The 23377-nt window shown below is 35.5% G+C and overlaps 4 protein-coding genes and 1 pseudogene across 5 annotated transcripts; 3 read left to right on the forward strand and 2 right to left on the reverse strand.

Annotated features, from left to right (window-relative positions):
- Positions 1 to 6067: 6067 nt before the first annotated feature.
- LOC104717209 (calcium-transporting ATPase 10, plasma membrane-type) lies at positions 6068 to 14713 on the forward strand. Its single transcript, XM_087469604.1, is given in 36 exon segments — positions 6068 to 6364; positions 7086 to 7261; positions 7373 to 7489; positions 7568 to 7607; positions 8049 to 8161; positions 8265 to 8396; positions 8526 to 8615; positions 8979 to 9048; positions 9138 to 9208; positions 9295 to 9378; positions 9476 to 9553; positions 9635 to 9709; positions 9908 to 9991; positions 10068 to 10150; positions 10234 to 10342; positions 10441 to 10496; positions 10641 to 10683; positions 10788 to 10871; positions 11013 to 11150; positions 11246 to 11308; positions 11391 to 11489; positions 11627 to 11737; positions 11961 to 12131; positions 12254 to 12313; positions 12423 to 12587; positions 12664 to 12780; positions 12878 to 12934; positions 12936 to 12977; positions 13164 to 13301; positions 13409 to 13509; positions 13611 to 13656; positions 13742 to 13870; positions 13954 to 14061; positions 14162 to 14253; positions 14378 to 14472; positions 14553 to 14713. Coding segments are annotated over 35 exon segments (3201 nt in total). The 5' UTR covers positions 6068 to 6364; positions 7086 to 7126; the 3' UTR covers positions 14558 to 14713.
- Positions 14714 to 14773: 60 nt separating this feature from the next.
- Positions 14774 to 17173, reverse strand: LOC104717208 (choline monooxygenase, chloroplastic). The gene is made up of 10 exons (XM_010434748.3): positions 16693 to 17173; positions 16560 to 16605; positions 16355 to 16490; positions 16182 to 16256; positions 15854 to 16072; positions 15670 to 15765; positions 15438 to 15559; positions 15230 to 15323; positions 15099 to 15149; positions 14774 to 15003 (listed from the first exon to the last, which is right to left on the reverse strand). The coding sequence occupies exons 1-10, from the start codon at positions 17000 to 17002 to the stop codon at positions 14869 to 14871; spliced, it is 1284 nt and encodes a 427-aa protein (XP_010433050.1). The 5' UTR covers positions 17003 to 17173; the 3' UTR covers positions 14774 to 14868.
- A 479-nt stretch (positions 17174 to 17652) lies between these two features.
- Positions 17653 to 19271, forward strand: LOC147935806 (plant intracellular Ras-group-related LRR protein 7). The gene is made up of 3 exons (XM_087469611.1): positions 17653 to 18022; positions 18137 to 18306; positions 18402 to 19271. The coding sequence occupies exons 1-3, from the start codon at positions 17756 to 17758 to the stop codon at positions 19084 to 19086; spliced, it is 1122 nt and encodes a 373-aa protein (XP_087325737.1). The 5' UTR covers positions 17653 to 17755; the 3' UTR covers positions 19087 to 19271.
- A 348-nt stretch (positions 19272 to 19619) lies between these two features.
- Positions 19620 to 20332, reverse strand: LOC147935807 (uncharacterized; annotated as a pseudogene). The gene has a single exon (XR_015568757.1). The product of XR_015568757.1 is annotated as an uncharacterized LOC147935807 (transcript).
- Positions 20333 to 20396: 64 nt separating this feature from the next.
- Positions 20397 to 23353, forward strand: LOC104717212 (protein DECREASED SIZE EXCLUSION LIMIT 1). The gene is made up of 13 exons (XM_087469610.1): positions 20397 to 20757; positions 20850 to 20912; positions 21005 to 21076; positions 21158 to 21214; positions 21303 to 21499; positions 21654 to 21712; positions 21845 to 21938; positions 22110 to 22176; positions 22287 to 22369; positions 22463 to 22554; positions 22655 to 22761; positions 22911 to 22974; positions 23089 to 23353. Exons 1-13 carry the CDS (start codon positions 20654 to 20656, stop codon positions 23191 to 23193), a joined length of 1164 nt encoding a protein of 387 aa, XP_087325736.1. The 5' UTR covers positions 20397 to 20653; the 3' UTR covers positions 23194 to 23353.
- The last annotated feature ends 24 nt before the right edge of the window (positions 23354 to 23377 follow it).

Genomic DNA, 23377 nt, shown 5'->3' on the forward strand with positions numbered 1-23377 from the left:
CAAACTTACACAGTGTCCCTATCTCTCTTTCTTCTCAATGTGGCCGTAAAAATGATTTTTTTTTCAATTATGGAAGTGATTTACTTTAATTTCAGGTACAATTAGCACTCACAAATCATAACTACCTTTCGCAAATCACAATCACCAATCACGATCACTTCAAGTCTTTCGATCGATTCAGACGAGGAAATTCATATTTTGACGGTCCATATAATTACAACGATTGAAGTTGTACATTTTTAATTTTTTTTGGGAACAATTTATAGACAATTTAACTACTTGGTGCTAGTTTAGCTACGTAGGGTTTCTTTTATCAAAATAAAAATAAATGCGTTGGGCATTGGGCTTGTCATTCTTGCTATTGCACAAAGCCCAATAATCAAATTAAAAAACTGTAGACGAGAATGATAAAATTGTTATACAAAACTTCTTTTTTTTTTAAAAAAAAGGTATGGTGTAATAGCGCTATTATGTTGTTAATAAATGATGGAATGGCATACATACACACACATGATAGTTTTACGTGGATTACCTATTAACGTTAGTTTTCTCGGATCGATTTTTTTCTTTTTCTTGCCGTACGTGCGAGTGTGATTGAAAGTAAAATCAAACCTAACTAAACCTATTTGAACCAAATGAAAGTAGGTTTTATCACTTTATGTAAGTTTTCTCTCATACCAAAGTAAAATAAACTAAACCAAACTAAGTTGAGTATGGTAATTAATTTGTAGGTTTGGGGATTTTTTTTTTCTTTTCAAAAAACAAATGGATACAGGAAGAAACAAAAACGGATAGAATATATAATTAACAACAATGCGTAACGAGGTTATTGGGCCTAGGATCCAGTTTGATCACATACATTTACGTTCATCTCAGACTCATGAATATTCTCAAATGTTCTAGTCAAATAAGGAAATGTGAAAAAAGAAGGAAAAAAAGGAAATGTGAACAACAACTCAATTGGTATATATACCGGCCTATCGGGTTCCAACTTAGAATTTTATCTTGGTATCCGTATTAGATATCATATTCTTTTCATATGATATCGATGCAACTGTAAAATCTCGATATCGAAATAATACAAGTATTGAATATTTGATTTGAAACTGGTTACGATGTTGTTAATATAAGTATATAACGTAATTTCCTTGTTGATTAATTAGGTACTATATAGAATTATCGATCTCTTGTTAGTATGTACAGAAATACTAGTTTCATACGTGGACAGAGATGTTAATATTATGGTTAAAAAGGCCCTCCATGCATGTTAAATCGGTCCAATCTTTGATTGTTCCCATGTCCGTGGGTTTGATTTGTTTGGCTCCAAATAGAACGAACTTCGCATATAGCGACCGATCTTAAAAAGCCCAAGAGTAGTTTAGGTTGTTATTAACTATTGACATTTATTTTGTACTAGTTCTGCTTTGTCGAAAATGACATGGTTAGGCTGTGTTGAAAACGACATTGTTTGGGCCGAGTGATTGACTATTTTTATTTTTGGCAACTAGTAATGGTTTTTGAACTGTAGCATAACATCACTGATCCTATGTATGTATATGAGAGAGATCTTAATATTTTTTTCCGTAGTAAATGATATCATAATTTGGTGTACCAACTGAGGAAAATGACTATATAGCCTCACTTAGGGGTCACTCAAACCGTAAGAATTAAATCGATTAGTCTAAAAAAATATGATTTACGACGACCAAAAAAAAAAGAAAGAGTCGTTATTATATGAGTCTTATATATAAAGAGATGAATAATGAGTAGGAGTGTCATATTCACGAGCAAGTGTAATGTGCTTTCCTAGAAATTTCCTCCACATGCATGTCTATACGGTACGAAAATGCCAGTTGATTCCAATTCTATCATTATTGGTATGGATATGAAGCAAACATTATTTCCTTTGTTTCCTCAGATTTATGATTTAATAAAAGAAAAAATGGACCATACATCGTTTTAGAAAGATTTTTTTTTTAAACGAGAATTTTGATATTGACACTTATATAAAAAAAAAAGTTTCATTTTTAGCAAAAGAACCTCGGATCTGCAAGTTCACTGGACTGGATCGCTCTAGTACTGTTCATAGAATTAATTCTATATATATTTGATATTGATATTGATGTTAATTTTTGATTCCCAGATCATGTTAGTGTAATATTAAGTAATCAATAAAAAAGTGTGTATATTAGAATTTAAATATCACATGGATTGAATCCTTATGAAGATTTGACCATATATATTAGACAGTAGTAAATTCGAAATTATAATTATTTATAATTAAAACTTAATAGTAGTGATATTTTTTTCTTTAAGTAGTAATATTTTATTAAGCAATTCAGTTTTTGGGTGCCTTTGTGAGAAACTTTATAGATATAGATTTGTGATAAAGGAAATAATCCTTATAGTTTAGACTTATCGGACACAATTGATTAGAGACGGATCGAGATTTGAGTATATATATAATGAATATGGAACGATGGGTATATGAATTGATGAGTTGTCCACCGTTGGTTACGTGCATGCATTCAATGACTCGGTGCCAACATTCCGATGATAGCGAAATTTTTATCTTGATGTGATTTGTATATTATAGTATATGTTTCCATTAATTATGCAAGATTTTAAGCTCACACAAGTCACAAGACTATTATGTTTTCTTGATTAAGATTGAGCTTTGTGGATACTAAAGTCAATTAGTCAAATTCTTGATAACCAAATCAATCATTTCTTTTTATTGTACCCAATTAAGCACTACAAAACTGGTCCTACAACATTCTAGTATACAAAATTTGATGAATGACGAACCATTCAATAAAATTATTTTCAAATTCGAAATAAATAGAAGATGTTTCGGCCGGAAAACTACATATTAGCCCTAATTTGTACGTAGCTATTTTATCTCGATATTGATTAAAAAAAAAGATGACGGCGTCTAGAATCACCGTCTTCGCCGTTTTATTGAAAATGTAAGCATGCATGGCGTCTGATCGCACCGACGTTGCCGACGCAACTTGATTTGACTCGTTCCGCATTGGCTCCCTTTTCGTAAAATTTTAATAGTAATTGTTAATTAATTTGCAGATTCTTTTGACCTTTTAACACTAATTTATTTCTATGAGGAATATGTTCTCTCATAGAAATAATACTATAGATTCCTCATATGTTGATGTAAGGTGAATCTAGAAGTATAGTTCTATGGACGAATGTAGTCATCGTATAATGTATATTTCAATTTTAAAACTCACATGTACAAGGTATGTTCTACGTTGCTATACAGGAAATTATACACCACGAGTATGAAATGTAAATATCCAAACAACATATCTCAATGTTGATGACTACATATTAAAAAAATCACAGAAACTAATATAAGAAACTTTACGCTTTGTTGTCCAACGACTAAAAAAACAAAATTATGCTTTGTTACTCATAAGTTAGGTTTAGGTATGAAATTTCATTAGGTAAAAAAAAAAAGGATTTTAACAAATAGATAATATAACCATGAAGAAAAAGAGTTCAAAATAACAAATACATGTGTGAACTTAAATAGAGATATTAAACCTTAATTACAATTTGCAGTTGACATATTATATCATGGATAACGTTAATTAGTTGAAGAAGAAAAATTTCTACTACTTCAAACCGAATTTAAAATCATAATGATATTTAGTAATCAACTATACACTAATATACATTATCTTATACTTATTTATTATCCCGTGAGTCTTACTGATGTAGGCAGAATTTAAACCATTAGTAACGTCAGAGAGTAATGACGGCCTCTTTACTTGTTCAAGCTTTTCCACCATATCGTATTTTCAACATGAAAGTGTTGTTTACTTCAGTAGACTTAATTTAACAAGTAATTTAAACTGCATCTGCATTATGATCTATATAGCTACCTAATTTTGATAATATTCCGACGGAGTAACGAAACTGCAAACAAACTAATGCTTTAACTTAAAGTTTAAAGCATTAGTTTGTCTGCAGTTTTTCTTTTAATCAGCTCTGCAGTTTTTCTTTTAATCAGTTCTGAAAAGAAAAACTGTATCAACTAATGAATAGGTGAATATCGAATACATAGCTAATATACGAATACAGCGAGAATCAAATTCATACGCCACTATGCCATCACAATTGAAATTATTTTCTGAAGTTTTCATTTTCTAGAGAATATATGAAAGTCAATATTTTTTGGGTCAAAAAGGTCCAGTTAAAAAGGCAGTAGACAATGTACAAGACTATTCAAATATAATCATTATTTAGAAACGGGAAGCGTGTTTTATACATTAACGACTGTGTAAAAAGGCAAGATTCTTTTGGTATTTTTAGTAATACAGTATATTCTCAAAAACTGACTAGAATTTTTGTTTCTATGTTTTTGATTATTTTTAATTGTTTATGAAAGTATTATCTGAATATTTTATTTAGTATCTTATTTAAAAGGGTGTATTGTACAAAAAATTATACACGTTTTGATGACGGTCTATAATATATAAACATTACTTTGCAGTGTTTTTCTATTGTTCTTATTTAGTTATTCCAAATCTTAAACTTACGTGGGATATATACTATATTGTTACGGACATGTACGTGAATACGTTCTTCTAAACCTAAACGTGGCTTTGAGATTTACTAGCAATTAAATAACAAAATATATTGAAAAAAAAAAACAAGTCAATGTTGGGTTCCCATGCGGCGCGGGTAGCCAACCGTTAGCAAAAGTCTTGTTTTATACTATCAACAACAAAAGAAATCAAAACTATCGAACCAATACCAAAATGTCAATAGGAAGACTGGAAGAGTACACATTGAGCTATAAGCGATTGTTGCCTCAAAGCTTCCCAACGAATGCAATATGGGAAGGAAGCGAAAGGAGATTTCATTCGAAAATGATGTATAGTTATTCATTTGTCACTTACAAGTTACAAGTATAATAGTGGTGAAGATATATGTTGCTAGCTAGCTATATGTATTTTTACGCGTGAGCAAGTACATTGTGTGACTCTAAGATGAATGTTGTTTTTATTTTTTTAATATAAGGAAGACTATAGACCATAAAGTTCAAAAATTTACCCGCTTTATTAATATTTTGAAAACTATCTTACTAAATATTTGAATAATTTTGCTTTATAAACTTTAGACTTGAATCATACAAAAACTTCATATTTTAGAAACTTTCAAAATTTTTTTTAACTAAAATTAAACAAATAAATTACCTTCTAAAAGAGTTAGTGTAATTAATTATAACTAGAATATATTCCGTAAATATATATGTTTAAATACTAATAATTTTAGAATACTATAATATTTTAATTGTGAAAATAAAATTTATTATTTTACTAATCACATAATTTTAGTTTTACCAACCCACTGATGTGGAACATTAAAAACACATTTTTCATCATAGATTGAGTAATATGTCTTTATTTTTAAAAATTCAAATCACAATATATGCAGAAAAAAATCTACGTATTTATTTATCATATGTATTTTATGATAATTCTAAACAATTTGTAAATGAAAAAAAAAAGATGATAAGAGAATCATAATCCAATATCTTAAAAAAATCTTCTAAATACAGTTATTTATTTTAAAATAATAATTTGGATACTTAGATACAAAATCTTACTTTTTAAAATTCTGATTGGTTTACAATTTTTATAAATTAATTAATTTTTTTTTGTCCATAACTAATTAGAGAGATAAAATATTTTGTTTTAGAAACTAATAATTATTTAAAAGATTTTGTTAGTCTTATATTTAAATTACATTTTTATTCTTACCAAAAAATTAAATATGTGACTTTAAAACCAATGGCATGACAATGTAATTTTCTACACTTTATAAAGTTAGTTTTATATTGATATTTTCCAGTAGGATTAATTAAAAAAAAGTAGGATTAATTAATAATTTAGTGGATTAGATATTGAAGTAAGATTATATCAACAGAAATTATCATGTAACTTGTTTTAAAAGGCAAATGTTTAATTTTTCCAGTAAAGATAAAAATGTAAGATTATATCAACAGAAATAGGAAATAAAGGAATATATAAGCTTTTTTGTTTTTTATATTTTTTTCTAACAAAAAAGTTTTTTGAATTTTAAATAGTTTTTTTTTCACGAGGAGTGACGAGTCAAAGCTCCCTCTATACTTCCAGGAAGTTTCCTAAAGCTCTCTTTTCTCTCTCTTTCTTCTCTTCTCTTATTGTTTTTTTTTTTTTTTTGTTTGTTTGTTTGTTTTCTCGAGAAAGTGACGGGAAAATAATCCGGAAGAGAGAGTGAGTATTCTTCCATCAAACTACAAAACGGAGAGCGCTGAGTAATCTTCCTGAAACTTTCCTTCCGCCGATAATTTGAGGTATCTATTTTTTTTTTTTTTATAATTTGGTTTTTTGGATTCAACAGTAACCGTAGAGAAAACTTTTTTTGGTTGTTGTTTCTTCTGTACAATATATATATATAAACTATTTGTTTTCTGGAATCGCCAGAGATTTATGTTTTTTTTTTTGTTCTTTCTCCCTTCTCTTTCTTCGCCTTTTTCGCTTCTGCTACTTTTGTGTTTGTTTATTCGAATCTCCGGCACGATTCACGATGTTAGTTACCCTACACGATTGTTTTTGTTGGACCACTCACTATAGCAAAAACTGTTTGTTTTTACTGAGCTTATTTCTGCTTCTTCTTCGCTTTGAATTTTGAAATTTCCTAGTACGATTTGGAGTGATTCTGCTTCTTCTGGGAATCGGAATACCCAAAGTTTGTTTGGTTTCTGGTGCTGGTTAGAGGAGTGGTTGTTGTTGCTGCGTTTTGGAACAGTGTATAATGTGAGAGTTGTTAAGCTAGCTGTATCGTCTTTTGGATTGATTTGGTTTTGGGGATTTTTTTTATTTTTGTATTGGATTGAGATTTGGGATTTTTTTTTTGTTTTTGGGTGTTTATGTTGATGGAGATAAATGCGGAAAAAGCTATATTGTGTTTTACTAATTTGGGTGTGTGCTTTATGGACTTTTTTTTTTTTTTTTTTTTTTTGCGTTGTTTAGCTTAAAGAAGAGAGCGTGTAACGTGTTGTTTTCAATTAACAGTGCCTATAGGCTAGGGTTGTGCTATCTCTCCTGCGACAGCCATGAGTGGACAATTTAGTAGCTCTCCAGACAAGGACGTTGAGGCTGGAACCAGCAGCTTTAATGACTATGAAGATAGTCCGTTTGATATTGCCAGCACTAAGAATGCTCCTGTGGAACGACTACGCCGTTGGAGGGTAATTTTGCTCTACTTCCACTTCTGATTTGTTTAATTGCATTTGAATTTAGGCTTTCTTTGTTTTGTTGTCTTAACAATTGGAAACCAATCTTTTTAATGGGTTCTATAGCAAGCTGCGCTTGTACTTAATGCTTCTCGTCGATTTCGATATACTTTGGACTTGAAAAGGGAAGAAGACAAGAAACGTATGCTGAGGAAGATGAGAGCGCATGCCCAAGCAATAAGAGTACATAAGCTTTGCTACTAAATTTTCTTGATTTAAGGTTTTGGTGGTATCTAAGTAATGTTGTTTTTTTTTCCTTAGGCTGCACATCTTTTTAAAGCAGCTGCAAGCCGAGTAACTGGTAAGTTCTTTCAGTTTCTAATTCTTTCCTTTTATTATTTGTTTTCCCCATCCCATTTCGTGCAGCATGTATTTGTTCTCTTGCAGTGTTGTATGGGTTGAGTGATTGACATTTTAATACCTTATGTTTAGTTGTTCTGTCACAAGTTCTGTCAAGGGAATGTCGAGATGATCTTTGTTTTGCTGACTCATGTTTTTCAAAATGTGATTGATCTTCATTGCAAATGCGTTGAGTCGATTATCCTCAATATGTTGCATGAACAGTATAAGAACTGTAGTTTTGCGACCAGTTTTCTTGGACATAGACATCATTGTAGACATTATTGATGGTTCCAAGTTATCTGATTCATTTACATCAGTTGATTGGGTTATTACTTTTTCTGTAAGGAAATTTTGTTTCTGATTAATATGCTGTAGTTGACTGAGGTTTATCTCTTTTTAGGAATTACAAGTCCACCTCCGACTTCTGGTGGTGGTGATTTTGGTATTGGACAGGAGCAGATTGTATCGATTTCAAGAGATCAAAATATAGGATCGCTTCAAGAACTTGGAGGGGTATGTCTTTGCTTTTGTTGATCTTTTACTTTCCTCTGCGGGCAATTATTTCTCAGCTACGAAACTCATGTATGTTTATTTATACTCTCTTTTCTTCCATTAGGTTAAAGGGTTGTCTGACTTGTTAAAAACCAACTTGGAGAAGGGTATAAATGGGGATGATGATGACATACTGAAAAGGAAATCTGCTTTTGGATCAAACACATACCCTCAGAAGAAAGGGAGGAGTTTCTGGGTATTAATACTTTTAAATCTTTTGTTTTTAGCAGCTTCCATAACTGTGAGATTTTTCCGCTTCAGTCTGTGAAGCTATCCAATCAACTAATATCTTGATATCTTTCGTTTTTTCCCTCATGTTCGACAGAGGTTTGTATGGGAAGCTTCTCAAGATCTTACGTTGATCATACTGATTGTAGCAGCAGCTGCTTCTTTGGCATTGGGAATAAAGACCGAGGTATTCAGTTTAGGAATTGATACATTATATTTGGCTCAGCGCATACCTTGGAAATTTGAAGTCCTTTTCTATGTGTCATAGTTTTAGAACAATTGACTGAGAATTATTTTAAAAAATACTATCCAGAATTACTGTACCTCTCAGTATTAGAACGAGTTACTCCTTTCTCGTGTTTTTTTTTTCTGTCTTCCATATCGGTGTAGCTCGACAGCACATCTGTCGACTATCTTTTACTTTGTCTTTATACTCATTCTAAGCGTTCTTGCTCTAAGAGGGTAGAAAGTTGGTTTATCTCTATTATCCAAACTTTTGCAGTTTTCTTTATTCTTCCTGATCTTTTGGTATTTTTGGCTGTCTACTTAGGGTATCGAAAAGGGATGGTACGATGGCATCAGTATTGCGTTTGCCGTTCTTCTTGTCATTGTGGTGACAGGTATTGATATTCCTTGCTGAATTTGATTTCACTCATACATTTGACTGCTGGGTGTATTCCACTAATTTGTATACCTTTTCCCTTGGCAGCTACCAGTGATTACCGGCAATCTCTTCAATTCCAGAACTTAAATGAAGAGAAAAGAAATATACGTATAGAGGTGATAGCTTGGATGATCATGCAGCTCATAGATGATACCATTTTTTGTTGGTTTAATTTTTAAACGTGCATCATGCATATGCCCAGGTTACCCGCGGTGGGAGAAGAGTTGAGATTTCAATTTACGACATTGTGGTAGGCGATGTCATACCCCTCAATATTGGTGATCAGGCAAGTTGCATGAATTTGTCAATGCAATTTTTCTTAACTCTTTTCCAATTTCAGAAATAGATAGAATTTATATTTGATCTGCAAATAATTTCCGTAGGTACCTGCTGATGGAGTTTTAGTTGCTGGCCATTCCCTTGCAGTTGATGAGTCCAGCATGACTGGAGAGAGCAAAATTGTATGTTTTACGCTCTTCCTTAGCATTTGCAACAAATATTATCTTTGCATTTCATGCTTCTGAGAAAGCTGTTTTTCGCAGGTTCAAAAAAACTCCACTAAGAATCCATTCCTAATGTCCGGCTGTAAAGTTGCAGATGGCAATGGAACAATGTTGGTAAGACTTGACGGTCACTTACTTTTACTTATACATTCTGGAGAAAAATTGTGAGATGATTAATTGGTGAATAAAGATATCCATCGTTTGGATTGTTGCAGCAAAAACATGTTTTTATTTATGGCGTCAAAACATCTGATCTGGAGTTTCTTCTCAAATTTATTATGCAAGTCTATTTTTTTTTTTTTTGTAACTCAGGTTACTGGGGTAGGGGTCAACACTGAATGGGGCTTACTAATGGCTAGCGTCTCAGAGGACAATGGTGGAGAAACACCATTGCAGGTGACTATAAACTTTCCTCTGTTCATATGTTGTGGTATTTTGTTGCTCAATATTTATCCGTACTTTGGTTCTTCAGGTGCGTTTGAATGGTGTTGCCACGTTTATCGGGATTGTGGGACTCACAGTTGCTGGCGTTGTATTATTTGTCCTAGTCGTCCGGTGCGTTTAAGTTTCATTCTGACAACTAAGTACTGTGTGGAGTGAATGTCAGTGGTTATTGAACAACTCTTTGTTCGCTGCAGCTACTTTACCGGTCACACGAAGAATGAACAGGGAGGGCCACAGTTTATTGGAGGGAAGACAAAATTTGATCATGTGCTAGATGATCTTGTTGAAATCTTCACTGTTGCAGTAAGTGTTTCTTTAGAAGAAATTAGCATGGCTAATACAGTCGTCAGCTACTTATTCACATCTCTGGCCGTTGTTCTCAACTTGTCTGAGTATTGTAGGTTACAATCGTTGTAGTGGCAGTGCCTGAAGGGCTTCCGTTGGCTGTTACCTTGACGTAAGTCTATTGTCTCTTCTATATACATATTTTAATAATAGCAAGTTGGAAAAGATTTAGTTATAACGTGGTCAAACTTTATAGATGTTGATGGATCTGCTGTAAAATTTTTTGTCACTGATCTTTTTTACTTCTTACTGGCAGTCTTGCGTATTCCATGAGAAAAATGATGGCAGATAAAGCTTTGGTATGTATATTTTAAATTTTGGGTCTAAATAGTTTGCTTGAAAACAAATTCAAAATTTATTATGTGAATGTTGTTTGCAACTTAAAAACTAATTTTAACTTCAGGTGCGAAGGCTTTCTGCTTGTGAGACTATGGGGTCTGCAACAACAATTTGCAGTGATAAGACTGGAACTTTGACCTTAAACGAGGTGAATCTTAATGCTAACTTCCTTCTGTATTTTCTATTGCTAACACACTAAATTTACCACAGGCTTACCTAGTTGTGAGCTTTTGCTATTTTAAATTTTGTGCCGAACAAGCGAGTCCCCTAATACTTTCTCTTTTCTCAGATGACTGTTGTTGAGTGTTATGCTGGGTTCCAAAAGATGGATCCTCCGGACAGCAGCGCAAAATTGCCATCTGCTTTTACATCCATACTTGTTGAGGGAATTGCTCATAATACAACCGGCAGTGTCTTCCGATCTGAAGTAGGATTAAAATTCTTAGGAACTTTACTGATTTCCTGTTTGGTTTCTACTCAGCCGATATAATGTAATAATGTGTATGTGTTTGCTGATGACAGAGTGGTGAGATTCAGGTTTCTGGATCTCCGACAGAAAGAGCAATTCTTAATTGGGCGATAAAGGTTATTTTTTAGTTACATTTTCTGGTTCCAGTATTATAGCGGTGAGGAGGACTAATCTTTTTACTTTTTATAAGCTGTGCAGTTAGGCATGGATTTCGATGCTCTTAAGTCTGAGTCTTCTGCTGTACAATTTTATCCATTCAATTCAGAGAAGAAACGGGGAGGCGTAGCAGTGAAATCAGTAACGTTCTCCTTTTTTTTTTTTTTTCCATTTCTCAACAATGTTTTCGTAGATCTTTTGCTCTGTTTTTGGTTTCTCACTTATGGTTGTTTCCACTTGTTAATCAGCATCCTAACAAACTTCTAATTCAATTTCAGTCAGATTCGAGTGTCCATGTTCACTGGAAAGGTGCTGCCGAAATTGTTTTGGGTTCCTGCACACAATATATGGATGAAAATGAGAGTTTTGTAGATATGAGTGAAGATAAGGTCGGTAATTATGTTTATCTCTTATGATATAATTTGTCTTAAAGTTTAACTTACAACTGTGTCTTGAACTAAGACCGTTTTCTTACTGCAAGTCCAAGTCAGCTTTTACTCTTATATCTACGATTTTGAACCTTTGTATCCCAAATCAGTGCCAATTTTGTAATGCGAGTCTTTATGGAAAGTACATGTTGTTTCTTCTGAATAAAAAGTCTTGTTCTTTCAGATGGCTGGCTTAATAGATGCTATCAATGATATGGCTGCAAGGAGTCTGCGTTGTGTTGCAATTGCCTTCAGAAAATTTGAAGTGGACAAGATTCCAACTGATGACGAGCAACTTTCTAGATGGGTATTACCTGAGGATGATCTTGTACTGTTGGCTATCGTTGGTATTAAGGTAAGCATACCTTATTCCGAGTTCTCCTTTCCATTTAGATTAGTCTTGTGATCTGCCTTAATGTGGTTCTGTATACCAGATGGCCATTCATTGAAGTATTTTTATCTGCCAACACATTGTAGGATCCTTGTCGCCCAGGTGTCAAAAATTCAGTTTTACTATGTCAACAAGCTGGAGTCAAGGTCCGTAGAGATCTCATTTGCTTCTTTCCCTGATGGTTTCTCTTCATATATATTCTAGACTTCTCTGTTCATGGGTGTATAGGCTTCTAATTTCCATTATTGGCCTCAGGTTCGTATGGTGACTGGTGATAACATTCAAACTGCTAAAGCAATTGCATTGGAATGCGGTATATTAGCTTCAGACTCAGATGCTAGTGAGCCTAATCTGATTGAAGGAAAAGTATTTCGATCCTTTTCAGAAGAAGAAAGAGATAGGATTTGTGAAGAGATATCTGTAAGAGCCTTATGATTTAGGTTTAAGATTGAAGACAGTTATTTAATGGTACCTGACATTGTTGATGAACTTGAAGGTAATGGGTAGATCATCACCCAATGACAAACTTCTTCTTGTACAATCGCTGAAGAGAAGGGGGCACGTCGTGGCTGTCACTGGTGATGGAACCAATGATGCTCCTGCACTGCACGAGGTTCAATATTTTTTTATGTCGACCTCGTACATGTGACCTTTAAAAAACACTGTTGATATTGAGGATCACACTTTCTGTTTTGTCCCCTGAATTTCAGGCAGATATAGGTCTCGCTATGGGTATTCAAGGCACCGAAGTTGCAAAGGAAAAGTCAAGACATTATTATCTTGGATGACAACTTTGAATCCGTTGTGAAGGTTGATATCCTTAGAAACCAAGGGATTCAGATTTGTTTATAAAATAAGCTTCATTTTATACGTCTCTGTTGCATAATACTTTAGGAACTTTTTCCTCAGAAATGTCAAATGTTCTCCTTTGGGGGTTTTTATGATCTTTTTAATTATTCTGAATAGGATTCCAATTAAGTAATCTGATTCCTATAGGTTGTTCGTTGGGGTCGATCTGTGTATGCCAATATTCAAAAGTTCATCCAGTTTCAGCTCACAGTGAATGTCGCAGCTCTTGTCATCAATGTTGTGGCTGCCATATCCGCGGGTGATGTTCCTCTAACTGCAGTACAGGTTTGATATTATAAATTTAATCCACTTCTTTATAATCCGCAAAAAATTATTCACTTGAAAACAAATAGTTCCATGTCGGTAAAGAGTCTTCTCCCCTATCTTTGTAGCTTCTCTGGGTCAATCTTATAATGGATACTCTTGGTGCTCTTGCTTTAGCCACTGAACCACCAACCGATCACTTAATGGATCGATCTCCTGTTGGCAGAAGGTACCTCTTCTTATTTGACTTGAGAAAGCATGTTAAGTCTTGCATGGTGATCATAGTTTCTCTTCAATTTGTACATAATTATATTTATCTTTTGCTCTCAGAGAACCTCTCATCACAAATATCATGTGGAGAAATTTGTTTATACAAGTAAGTTATCTTCTTCTTCTTCTTACTCTAGTTCTCTATATATCACAATGGTTAAGCCTTCTCTAAATGTTCTGCATATCTTTAGGCGATGTACCAAGTGACAGTCTTGTTAATCCTCAATTTCGAGGGAATAAGTATCCTTCATCTGAAGAGTCACAAAAACCCAGAGAAAGTGAAGAATACCGTTATCTTCAATGCGTTTGTCATCTGCCAGGTAAAAGATATTGAGTCCTCTGTATAATAATAAAAAAAAAGCTTGGGCACAGCAGAAAGCAAACTGATGTATCAATTTGTTAGATCTTCAACGAGTTCAACGCACGGAAGCCAGATGAAATAAACATTTTCCGTGGAGTTCTAAGGAATCACCTTTTTGTGGGCATCATCTGTATCACCATTGTGCTCCAGGTACTCAATTCTTCCTCTTCTGTTCCTCCAAGTAACTTCTTTTTTGTACATCTGAGACATAGACACACCCTTTTATTGCTTGTTGTTTACTGTTTAATAGGTAGTCATCGTCGAGTTCCTTGGAACATTTGCCTCAACGACTAAGCTTGATTGGGAGATGTGGCTCATCTCGATTGGAATCGGTTCCGTCAGGTTTGTTTTGTTAACTTGGTCATCAAAAAGTTTTTGATTAGGTGAAAACAAGAATTATTTTAGATGCTTTTTTCCCTTTTTCATTAACTTACTAGGTAGATTCTGTTTGATGTTATATAACCAGTTGGCCTTTGGCGGTAATCGGAAAATTGATACCGGTTCCAGAAACTCCAGTCAGCCAATACTTTAGAATAAACCGGTGGAGAAGGAACTCATCAGGTAGTTAAAGTAGTTACCTTTCCTTCGCTATAGCCTAAGCCATTAGACGCATCTAAAGCTTTCCTTCTGTTGATTTTCAGGTTAATAATTAGTTTCAAAAGAGAAAGCGGTTAAATACCAAAGGTGGCTAGGTGGTATCCAACTTGTGAATACTTTACTCTCTTTGTCTCTCAGTATTTTCGCAAACGGCTTCTTCGTTTTAAAACATCAAACAAATGAAATATATACCTATTTTTGTTCAGTTGTTAAGACTGTCATCTTAATCCTTAATTGCTCAGAGGCTTAACTACTCCAAACTAAGTGAATTATAACCTCTACGCAAGGAGGCTTCATTTTATGCTTGCTGTATATATACATATATGTTACAAGTAAAGTATCTACAGACTTAAAAGAGTTTCACAGTTTGAGATTCTGATGCAGTAAACAATGGAAGTGGTGCATTGGCTTCTCCACAAGAGCATATCTTCCTTTGTCATAGGCCTGAGATTCGAGACCCCTTTGAACACTCTCACACAACACAACATCTTCCATCTGATACACCAAACGTACACGTTCCATTAACTCAAGTCTCCTTAAACAGTCCATAAACTATTTCTCGGCATAATGAGAGTCCTTCATTCTCGTACCTGAACTTTATCGCTTTCTTCCAAACTTCTCTTGATAAAAGCTTCATCATCCTTAAAGCCAAAAGAAGATTTCAAACATTGCTATACAGGGCTGAGATATGTATATAGGTTTACGTTGTCGGTTGTTTTACCTTTAAAGAAGGATCAAGAAAATAGTCGAAGACGACTTTGCATCTCCTTGGTCCTAATGGTACCACTAGATTCGTGTCCATCCAAGGTCCATACCTTTAAAACATAATCCATGGGAGTGAGTAAAGTCATTGGAAGTTAAAACATAATCCACGAGAGTGAGTAAAGTCACTGAGCGATGAGCTGAGCAATTGAGTTGATGCATTTTACCTATTTATCATGAAATTTGGGTAGACAAAAGCATAAAGAGCTTGAGATCCAAGCCTATCAAAACCATCTTCGCCAGCCTTGGAACCACCTCCACATTCTTGGATACTAACCTTTTCGAATATCTGATTTCTTAAAACAGTAAGTCCATCACAAGCCAAACAAACTAGAGAACAGAATCATGCATTGGAAGTCCGAGTCTGAAAGTAGCTCGTATTCAGCAAAAGGAATATACCGTTGTAGAATAGGTTTCGAGATTGAGGCCTGACATCAAACCTTTATGTGCATATGGTACATGATACCCACCATCTAAGTAGTTATCACAGAAAACCTGAAAAAGGTTTTCAGTGATCCATCATCAGTTTTTGTAGTTCTGTTGTTTAAAAAGAGTACTGTATATAGTCAGAACAAGATTTCACCTTCCAATTACAATCCATGGTGTATTCCCGTCTGCATATGAAACTAAGCGGGGAATCAACTCCACCTTCGCTCAACTTTCCCACAGAAGTCCCGAGCCATTCTGATGCCACTAATGCATCATGACTCTCATCTTCTCCTTTCCTCGATCTGGCTTGAGTTACCTTGAGGAGAACAAAAGGTCCCCAGACAGCCACTCTTAGAGGTTTAAGTCCCATTTCCTGTTTCCTCAAACAGTCAAGTACTGTAAGAAAACTCAAAACTCTCCCGTCCTTTAAAAAAAAAAGTGAAAGACCACAATGCTTATTATATCTAAACAACATGCCATACATTTAAAGCAAAGTTCTCTATCCCATTCATTCTAGTAGCTTTGACAAGCGACCCACTCAAGCTATACGTCCATCCCTGCCACAAAGAATGACATAATATGACTAAAAAAACAAATTCATTAACTGCATAATCATCATATAGAGTTACGGCTTCAAGCCCATAGAGAAGCTTACATGATAAGGGCAGACAAAACAAGACTTTTTCCCATTTCCAGAAGCCAAAATAGAAGCATGGTGAGAACATACATTATGGAAAGCATGAATCTTTCCATTATCATCTCTACACACAACATATTCTACACCCCCAAGCCTGCACCAAGTCATACATATTGAACAAGACTGACATAGAACAATCTGATCTGTACATGGTTTTACTTACCTCCCGGTAAAGAAGTCACGACTCTCTTTAATCTGATCAGAGTATCCTGACATATGCAATGGCAAAGTAAGAAACTTTTACAGAAACATTTAACTAAACTAACTAAGTGAAGTGTGAATTTTTTTTTACTAACCTACGGCTTGCCATCCTCCATAGAAGACCCGATCGAGCTCGAAACTGTAGAATTGAGGATCAGTGTACCACGAGCTCGGCGGAGTAGATGCTCTCTCCAACGGAATCTTCGGGTCGAACTCCTTCACGAGCTTATTGATATCTGAAACGGCGAAGACTCTGCTCGGATTGAGAAATCTTCTCCGACTAAATTGAGAGACTGAAACGCCAAATCCACCATGAGAACTGAAATTTCCTTTGGTGGATTTTAGCGTCGGTGTTAGATATTCCGTCAAATTCGCCGTTGACCTGATCATCATCATCGTTGTCATCTCCGGCGGTTCTTTTTAATTCCGATGGTCGTCTAAACTAACCGGAGCTTTACTTCAGAGTTATTTTTACAAGTGGCATAAGTATTTTTGATTAATTCTGTTTTCACCCCCACAAATTTCGATTTGTTAATTTTCGGACTCTCATTATGAAACAAATAAAAGATTTAGAGCAAAGTTTATTTCAAATATTCATTTAATTTCTATCAATTTTTTTGGCCCAAAAAAAAAAAATAAATAAAATAAAATTGAGTATCGACAATTTTTTTTAAAAAAATTGCAATTATCATCTATTTAATTGGATGACTAATTTTTTACCTATAGTTTATACTTTTATCATCTACTAATAATATTTTGCCCATAATCTTTTATATTTTCCTAATGGTTTTGCTTATTTATTTCTTGTTTGCTTATTAAAAAAAAAAAAATACTACTTATGAGTGATTTGCGGGTAGCTGAACATATTAATGATCAGGTGTTAAGAAAAAACTCGGCAACGCATGACTCTCTCTCCTTAATCAGCTAATCACCTTTTTTTTTTTTACTTAATTACAAATCATTAACTTTCCGAAAAATATTCATTTCCTTGAAATTTCCCACTAGAGTTTTATCATCCATACATCTCTTTAAGCCTCTTTTGTCTACATATATGTGTTGCCATCATAATCAGAAAAAGAATCACTCATTTCACCATTTGTCATCTTCTTCCTCCATAATATACTCATATAAACCTACAAAACACATTTATAAACCATCATGATATGCGAAGATGCATATCAGTATCAGCAATTGCATGGACAAAAGGATCACATGATGACAATGATGATGATGGACTTGAGGACATCACCACCATCATCACCCATTTCACCATCCTCTTCACCAAAGTCACCATCATACAATGAAGACGAGGAAGAGAGACTACAGGTTGTGAATTTGAGTGGCATGGCATTACAGTCTCTCCCAAATCCTTCCCTCAATTTGGCAAATATTTGCAAGCTTGATCTCTCCAACAATCATATCAAGGTTAATATCTATTACATACTACACTCATTGACTTCACATGTGTGTCTACATATACAGATAAACTATATGTTTCTAATGTTCTGTTTTGGGGTTTGTGTCTTTACATGATAACAGAAAATACCAGAATCTCTAACAGCGAGATTACTCAACTTGATAGCATTAGATATTCACTCAAACCAGATCAAAGCTCTTCCAAACTCCATTGGTTGTCTCTCCAAGCTCAAGATCCTTAATGTCTCCGGCAACTTTCTTGTTTCCCTCCCCAAAACTATTCAAAATTGCAGGTTCACACATCAAACATTGACTAAAAACTCAAAATCTGAACCAAACCATCATATATGATGATGATCATGACTGATTCCTCTGTTTTCTTTCCCAGGTCACTCGAAGAGCTAAACGCCAACTTCAACGAGCTGGTTAGATTACCAGACAACATAGGGTTAGAACTAACCAATCTGAGGAAGCTATGTGTCAACTCAAACAAGCTCATTATCCTGCCAAACTCCATCACCTACCTAACATCCCTGCGTGTCCTCGATGCTCGTCTTAATTGCCTTATGATCCTCCCTGAGGACCTCGAGAACCTCATCAACCTCGAGATCCTCAATGTAAGTCAGAACTTCCAGTATCTTTCAGCTCTTCCATCTTCTATTGGTCTTCTCCTGAACCTCCTCGAGCTGGATATCAGCTACAACAGGATAACAGTGTTGCCTGAGTCCATTGGATGCATGAGGCGGCTGAGGAAGCTGAGTGCAGAGGGAAACCCGCTCGTGTCCCCACCCATTGAGGTCGTGGAGCAGAGCTTGCAGGCGGTGAGAGAGTATCTGAGCCAGAAGATGAATGGTAAACTGGTGAACATGGCAGCAAAGAAGAAGACATGGGGTTTCCGTAAATTGGTCAAGTATGGAACATTCAATGGCAGATCAAGGGCTTGGACCAGGGAAGAGAGAGAAGGGCTCATCATGCCCGAGTACCGTCCCATTGATATCCTAGCTTCGACCAAGTTTCCTGTAATGTGCTCACCTCGACGTCTCTTTTCCCCAAGAACCTATTTCAGCAGATGAGTATAATGCAGACAGTAACCACAATTTTGCAGATCTTTCAACCATTTGTACTTTTAAATTCATCACTAAATGTATAAGAATATGTAAATACGCCGCATTCAGATTTCATAACTTCTTATTGTAAATCATGTAAACAACAATTTTGACCCCAAAAAATTAATATTATTAACAAGTCTCTCCTTCCATATCTATTCTCATGCCTTCATCGTATACTTTGAGACTTGAGTGAAAGTTCAAAATCTATGCTGGTAAGAGATACAATACAACACCAGTTTCAGTTTCAGGACAATTCATTCCCAGAAACTTTTTGACAGATACGTGTAGGTAAGGCTTCCACGATCACCAACTCTCGTTAAAAAGAATCATGCATCAAAGTTTACACCACCAAAAATTGAGCTTTTTGACACAAGAAATAGAGTTTAAGGAAGCTGCACCTTTGCAGGCCTCGACAAGTCCTTATTCAACACCTGAAGCAACAAACCCAACTTAAAAAAATCTCTACTTTACTGGCTGCGTTGAATAAGATTGAGAAATCAAACCAATGCAGCTTCAGATTACTAACATTCATGTGTGAAATTCTCATTATCAAACAAGAAACACATAAACTTATAGAAATCACACCCAAAAAAAAAGTCACATTTTTTTTCCAGTGATCAGTCTTAAACTAAAGATCCAATTACATAACAAAAAAGGTGAAAGCAATCTAAACCCTCTAACGGAGATAGCCAGGGATCTTAATGCGAATGAAGAGCATACCCATAACATAAGCAATCACAATAGATGAGATCCCAGCGGTAGCATAAGATGATTTAACACTCTTAGCTCGATTCTTATCCAATGCCAGATCCATCATTATGATCCCAATCCCACCGAGCACGAACATGAACCCCGAGGATAGACCTTCTATGATGTATTGCCCATTGACACGACCCGGCATGAATACGACGGGTCGTACTGAACCGGTGATGGGATCCTGGGTTGAACCGATACCTGGTGGCTCGACAATCACGTCGTAGATGAATCCAGAGATGACGAGGAAGTATGTGAGGAGGATGAGTGAGAATACAGTCATCGGCGATGGGAGTGTGAAGGAAGGGAGCTTGAGACGAAGACGTGGCGGACGGAGGAAGGAGAATGGGATGATACGGAGAATGTGAAAGATCGGATCGATTGAGGATTCATCAGATGTGGCGGATCCGGCGCCGGAGCCGGTAGCTAGGTTTTGTGAATCGGATCTCGGAGCCATTTGAATCGGATCCTTCAGAATTGGCTCTTCACTCTCCTTTTTGTTTTGAAGAAGCAGTTTGAGAGTTTGTTAGTTTGTTTGGAAACTTGGATATTGTTATCCGTCGGATGGATATTAATATTTGTTTTACCGTCTCGTTAAAGTAAGATAGCACGTTCTGCCGTTTTTAGGAAAACGAAGTTAATATTAAACGACACGTAGTTTTTAAGGCTTTTCTCTTTCTCGTTGTTGCTCTTGTCATAGTCTGGGACTTGGATTCGATTGAGTTGTGTGTTCTTCTCTATAACAAGGTTTTGGTTTAGTGTAGAAGCTACAACGGAGATGAGCAAGAGACCACCGCCTGATCCGGTGGCGGTGCTTAGAGGGCACCGTCACTCGGTTATGGACGTTTCGTTCCATCCATCAAAATCTCTGCTTTTCACTGGGTATATTAGTCTTCTCCCACTTGAGCTCAATTCTCGAGTCATGTGTTTTTTTTTTGATGATTTGGTGCAAAATTGAAACTTTCTTTCTCCAGTTCAGCTGATGGAGAGTTGAGGATTTGGGATACCCTTCAGCATCGTGCAGTTTCTTCTGCTTGGTTTGTGATTTTGATTTTCAAATTCATTGCTTTGTCATAATGAACTATCCTCCTTGTTATAGATACCTCAGTGTTCTGTTTCTGACTTGTAGGGCACATAGTAGAGCACATGGGGTTTTAGCTGTAGCAGCTAGTCCCTGGTTAGGAGAGAACAAGATTATCAGGTAAATGGAAGCAATAATGCTTTTTTATACTCGATGATCTATTTCCGGAAAACCTGAAACTAGTTACTGTTATGGTTATAGCCAAGGCAGAGATGGAACTGTTAAGTGTTGGGATATTGAAGATGGTGGTCTATCAAGGTGGATATGATTCTCTCCCTTTTTCTACTGTTTAGGCACTGTGTTGCTATTGAACTATAACCAATGATTCTCGTCAAATGCTTTGCAGAGACCCATTACTTATACTCAATACAAGCGCCTATCATTTTTGCAACTTCTCTCTTGTTAAAAAGCCTAAGACTTCTCTTATTAAAGATGCTGGAGGTCAGTCAGAAGATTCTAACGAGCCGGATGCTGGAGACACACGTGATGTTCAATCTACAGATGAAAGTGAAAGTTCTGTTGATGACTCTGGTTTGCTTCAGGGTATGTTTTACTTAGGTTGGCTGGAAATTCTTTGTTCCTGATAATGGTTTCGGCCTGAACTGATGCCATACAGTTTGTCAATGTGAAAATGTACAATCGTTGGTCTCCATTAATTTGAACACCTTCAGATTTACCATGAATTTGACAATATCAGGTCGAGATCATGCCGAAGGTACCACTTATGTAGCAGTAGCAGGGGAGCAACCTACTGAGGTAACTAGAAAAGCATAAAATTAGTTGTTTTGGACAACCTTCAGATTCTTTCTTCTCGCTTTTTTTGGTTTTTTGGTTTTTTGATTCTTTGGTTTCCTGTTTCCATTCTTCTGATTTGGTTCATCCATAAAGGTAGAGGTATGGGATCTCAATACCGGAGACAAGATCATACAACTTCCTCAAGCCAGCCCTGACAATTCCCCTAATGATGCTACCAAAGGAAGAGGTACAAGCTCATCTTGTTCTTTCTATGAGATCTTTCATAATTACATTTCTTGTTAAAATTGATGTTTTTTCATCAATAATATAATGAAAACTAGCATGCATTGATCAGTTCACCTTTGAACTTTGCTTAAAAGGCTCTTATTAAGGGGGATGGTAAATTGGTCATCTGCAGGAATGTGTATGGCTGTTCAATTATTTTGCCCTCCTGAATCACAGGGTTTCTTACAAGTCTTAGCTGGGTATGCTCTCTTTCCAAAGCTGTTTTAAATTTAAATTAATCTAGAAAGGCAATACCCTAGATTTTTATACTTTGTTCTTATTATGGGTGGTGTATACCAAACTTATGCAGTTATGAGGATGGTTCCACGCTGCTTTGGGATATACGCAATGCTAAGATTCCCCTAACAAGTGTGAAGTTTCATTCAGAGCCAGGTCTTATTCCCATCCTCTATATTCGATTTTTTTTTTAAAAAAAAATTGTTGTTCCTGCTTTTTTTCACTTTATTTATTGTCTTCTTTATGCAGTTTTAAGTCTTAGTGTTGCATCATCATGTGATGGAGGTATCTCAGCAGGGGCAGATGACAAAATTGTGATGTATAATCTCAACCATTCAACTGTAAGTTTGACATCTGCCAGAGAGGATGCACTTGTGTGATCTCACTATAAAGCTATAGTCTGATACCCATTCTATGAATGTTGTTGTTATATGTGTTAAGGGTTCTTGTACAATGAGAAAAGAGATTACTTTGGAAAGGCCTGGTGTATCGGGCACCTCAATCCGACCCGATGGGAAAATTGCAGCCACGGCTGGTTGGGACCACAGGTTAGCATTAATTTCTCAGCGTTGAATCAGTTGTTATTATCAAGATTTGGCCTCCAAAACGCTTTCCATCCATCTTTCAACTAGTTTTAACTATAATGGAGTGAGGACTAAAAGCTCTTATTCTGTTTGTTACATATATTTGGAAACAGAGTAAGGGTCTATAACTACCGCAAAGGAAATGCTCTAGCTATACTAAAGTACCACCGAGCAACGGTATGTGAATATTTCTCAGTCTCAGACTTTGTATATTAGTATTATTACTCTGAACTCTCATATCAACAACAGTCTGAATATTAGTATTTGATGCTTTCATGTGTTTGTTTGCAGTGCAACGCGGTATCCTACTCTCCTGACTGTGAGCTGATGGCGTCTGCATCTGATGATGCAACTGTTGCTCTCTGGAAACTCTATCCTCCCCAAAAATCTCTTTGATTTCTGTCTGTGGGTTTGGTTTCTCGACCTGAATCTCTTGAAAATTTGTAAATTCATCATGTCATCGTCATCAAAATAGAGAACAAATATAGATAACAATTAAGAGAGTATATTCTGATTTGTTTTGGTCCACTTTTGGTTATTCTGATTTGTTACAAAACTCGCACGTTCTGCCGTTTTGTTT

This window comes from Camelina sativa, chromosome 10 (genome assembly GCF_030686135.1).
Source record: "Camelina sativa cultivar CO46 ecotype springtype chromosome 10, ASM3068613v1".
In the NCBI taxonomy this organism is placed as follows: domain Eukaryota; kingdom Viridiplantae; phylum Streptophyta; class Magnoliopsida; order Brassicales; family Brassicaceae; genus Camelina; species Camelina sativa.

What these genes read in the sequence shown, in the direction of transcription:
- LOC104717212 (XM_087469610.1), top strand. Translation starts at nt 20,654, where the DNA reads ATGAGCAAGAGACCACCGCCTGATCCGGTGGCGGTGCTTAGAGGGCAC. An exon ending in GGAGAGAACAAGATTATCAG is followed by an intron (nt 21,077 to 21,157) that starts GTAAATGGAAGC and finishes TTATGGTTATAG; the next exon opens with CCAAGGCAGAGATGGAACTG. An exon ending in GAAGTTTCATTCAGAGCCAG is followed by an intron (nt 22,370 to 22,462) that starts GTCTTATTCCCA and finishes TTCTTTATGCAG; the next exon opens with TTTTAAGTCTTAGTGTTGCA.
- LOC147935806 (XM_087469611.1), top strand. Translation starts at nt 17,756, where the DNA reads ATGATATGCGAAGATGCATATCAGTATCAGCAATTGCATGGACAAAAG. An exon ending in TCTCCAACAATCATATCAAG is followed by an intron (nt 18,023 to 18,136) that starts GTTAATATCTAT and finishes ACATGATAACAG; the next exon opens with AAAATACCAGAATCTCTAAC. An exon ending in AAAACTATTCAAAATTGCAG is followed by an intron (nt 18,307 to 18,401) that starts GTTCACACATCA and finishes TTTCTTTCCCAG; the next exon opens with GTCACTCGAAGAGCTAAACG.
- LOC104717208 (XM_010434748.3), bottom strand. Translation starts at nt 17,002, where the DNA reads ATGACAACGATGATGATGATCAGGTCAACGGCGAATTTGACGGAATAT. An exon ending in TGGAGGATGGCAAGCCGTAG is followed by an intron (nt 16,606 to 16,692) that starts GTTAGTAAAAAA and finishes TGCATATGTCAG; the next exon opens with GATACTCTGATCAGATTAAA. An exon ending in AAGAAAGCGATAAAGTTCAG is followed by an intron (nt 15,004 to 15,098) that starts GTACGAGAATGA and finishes TTGGTGTATCAG; the next exon opens with ATGGAAGATGTTGTGTTGTG.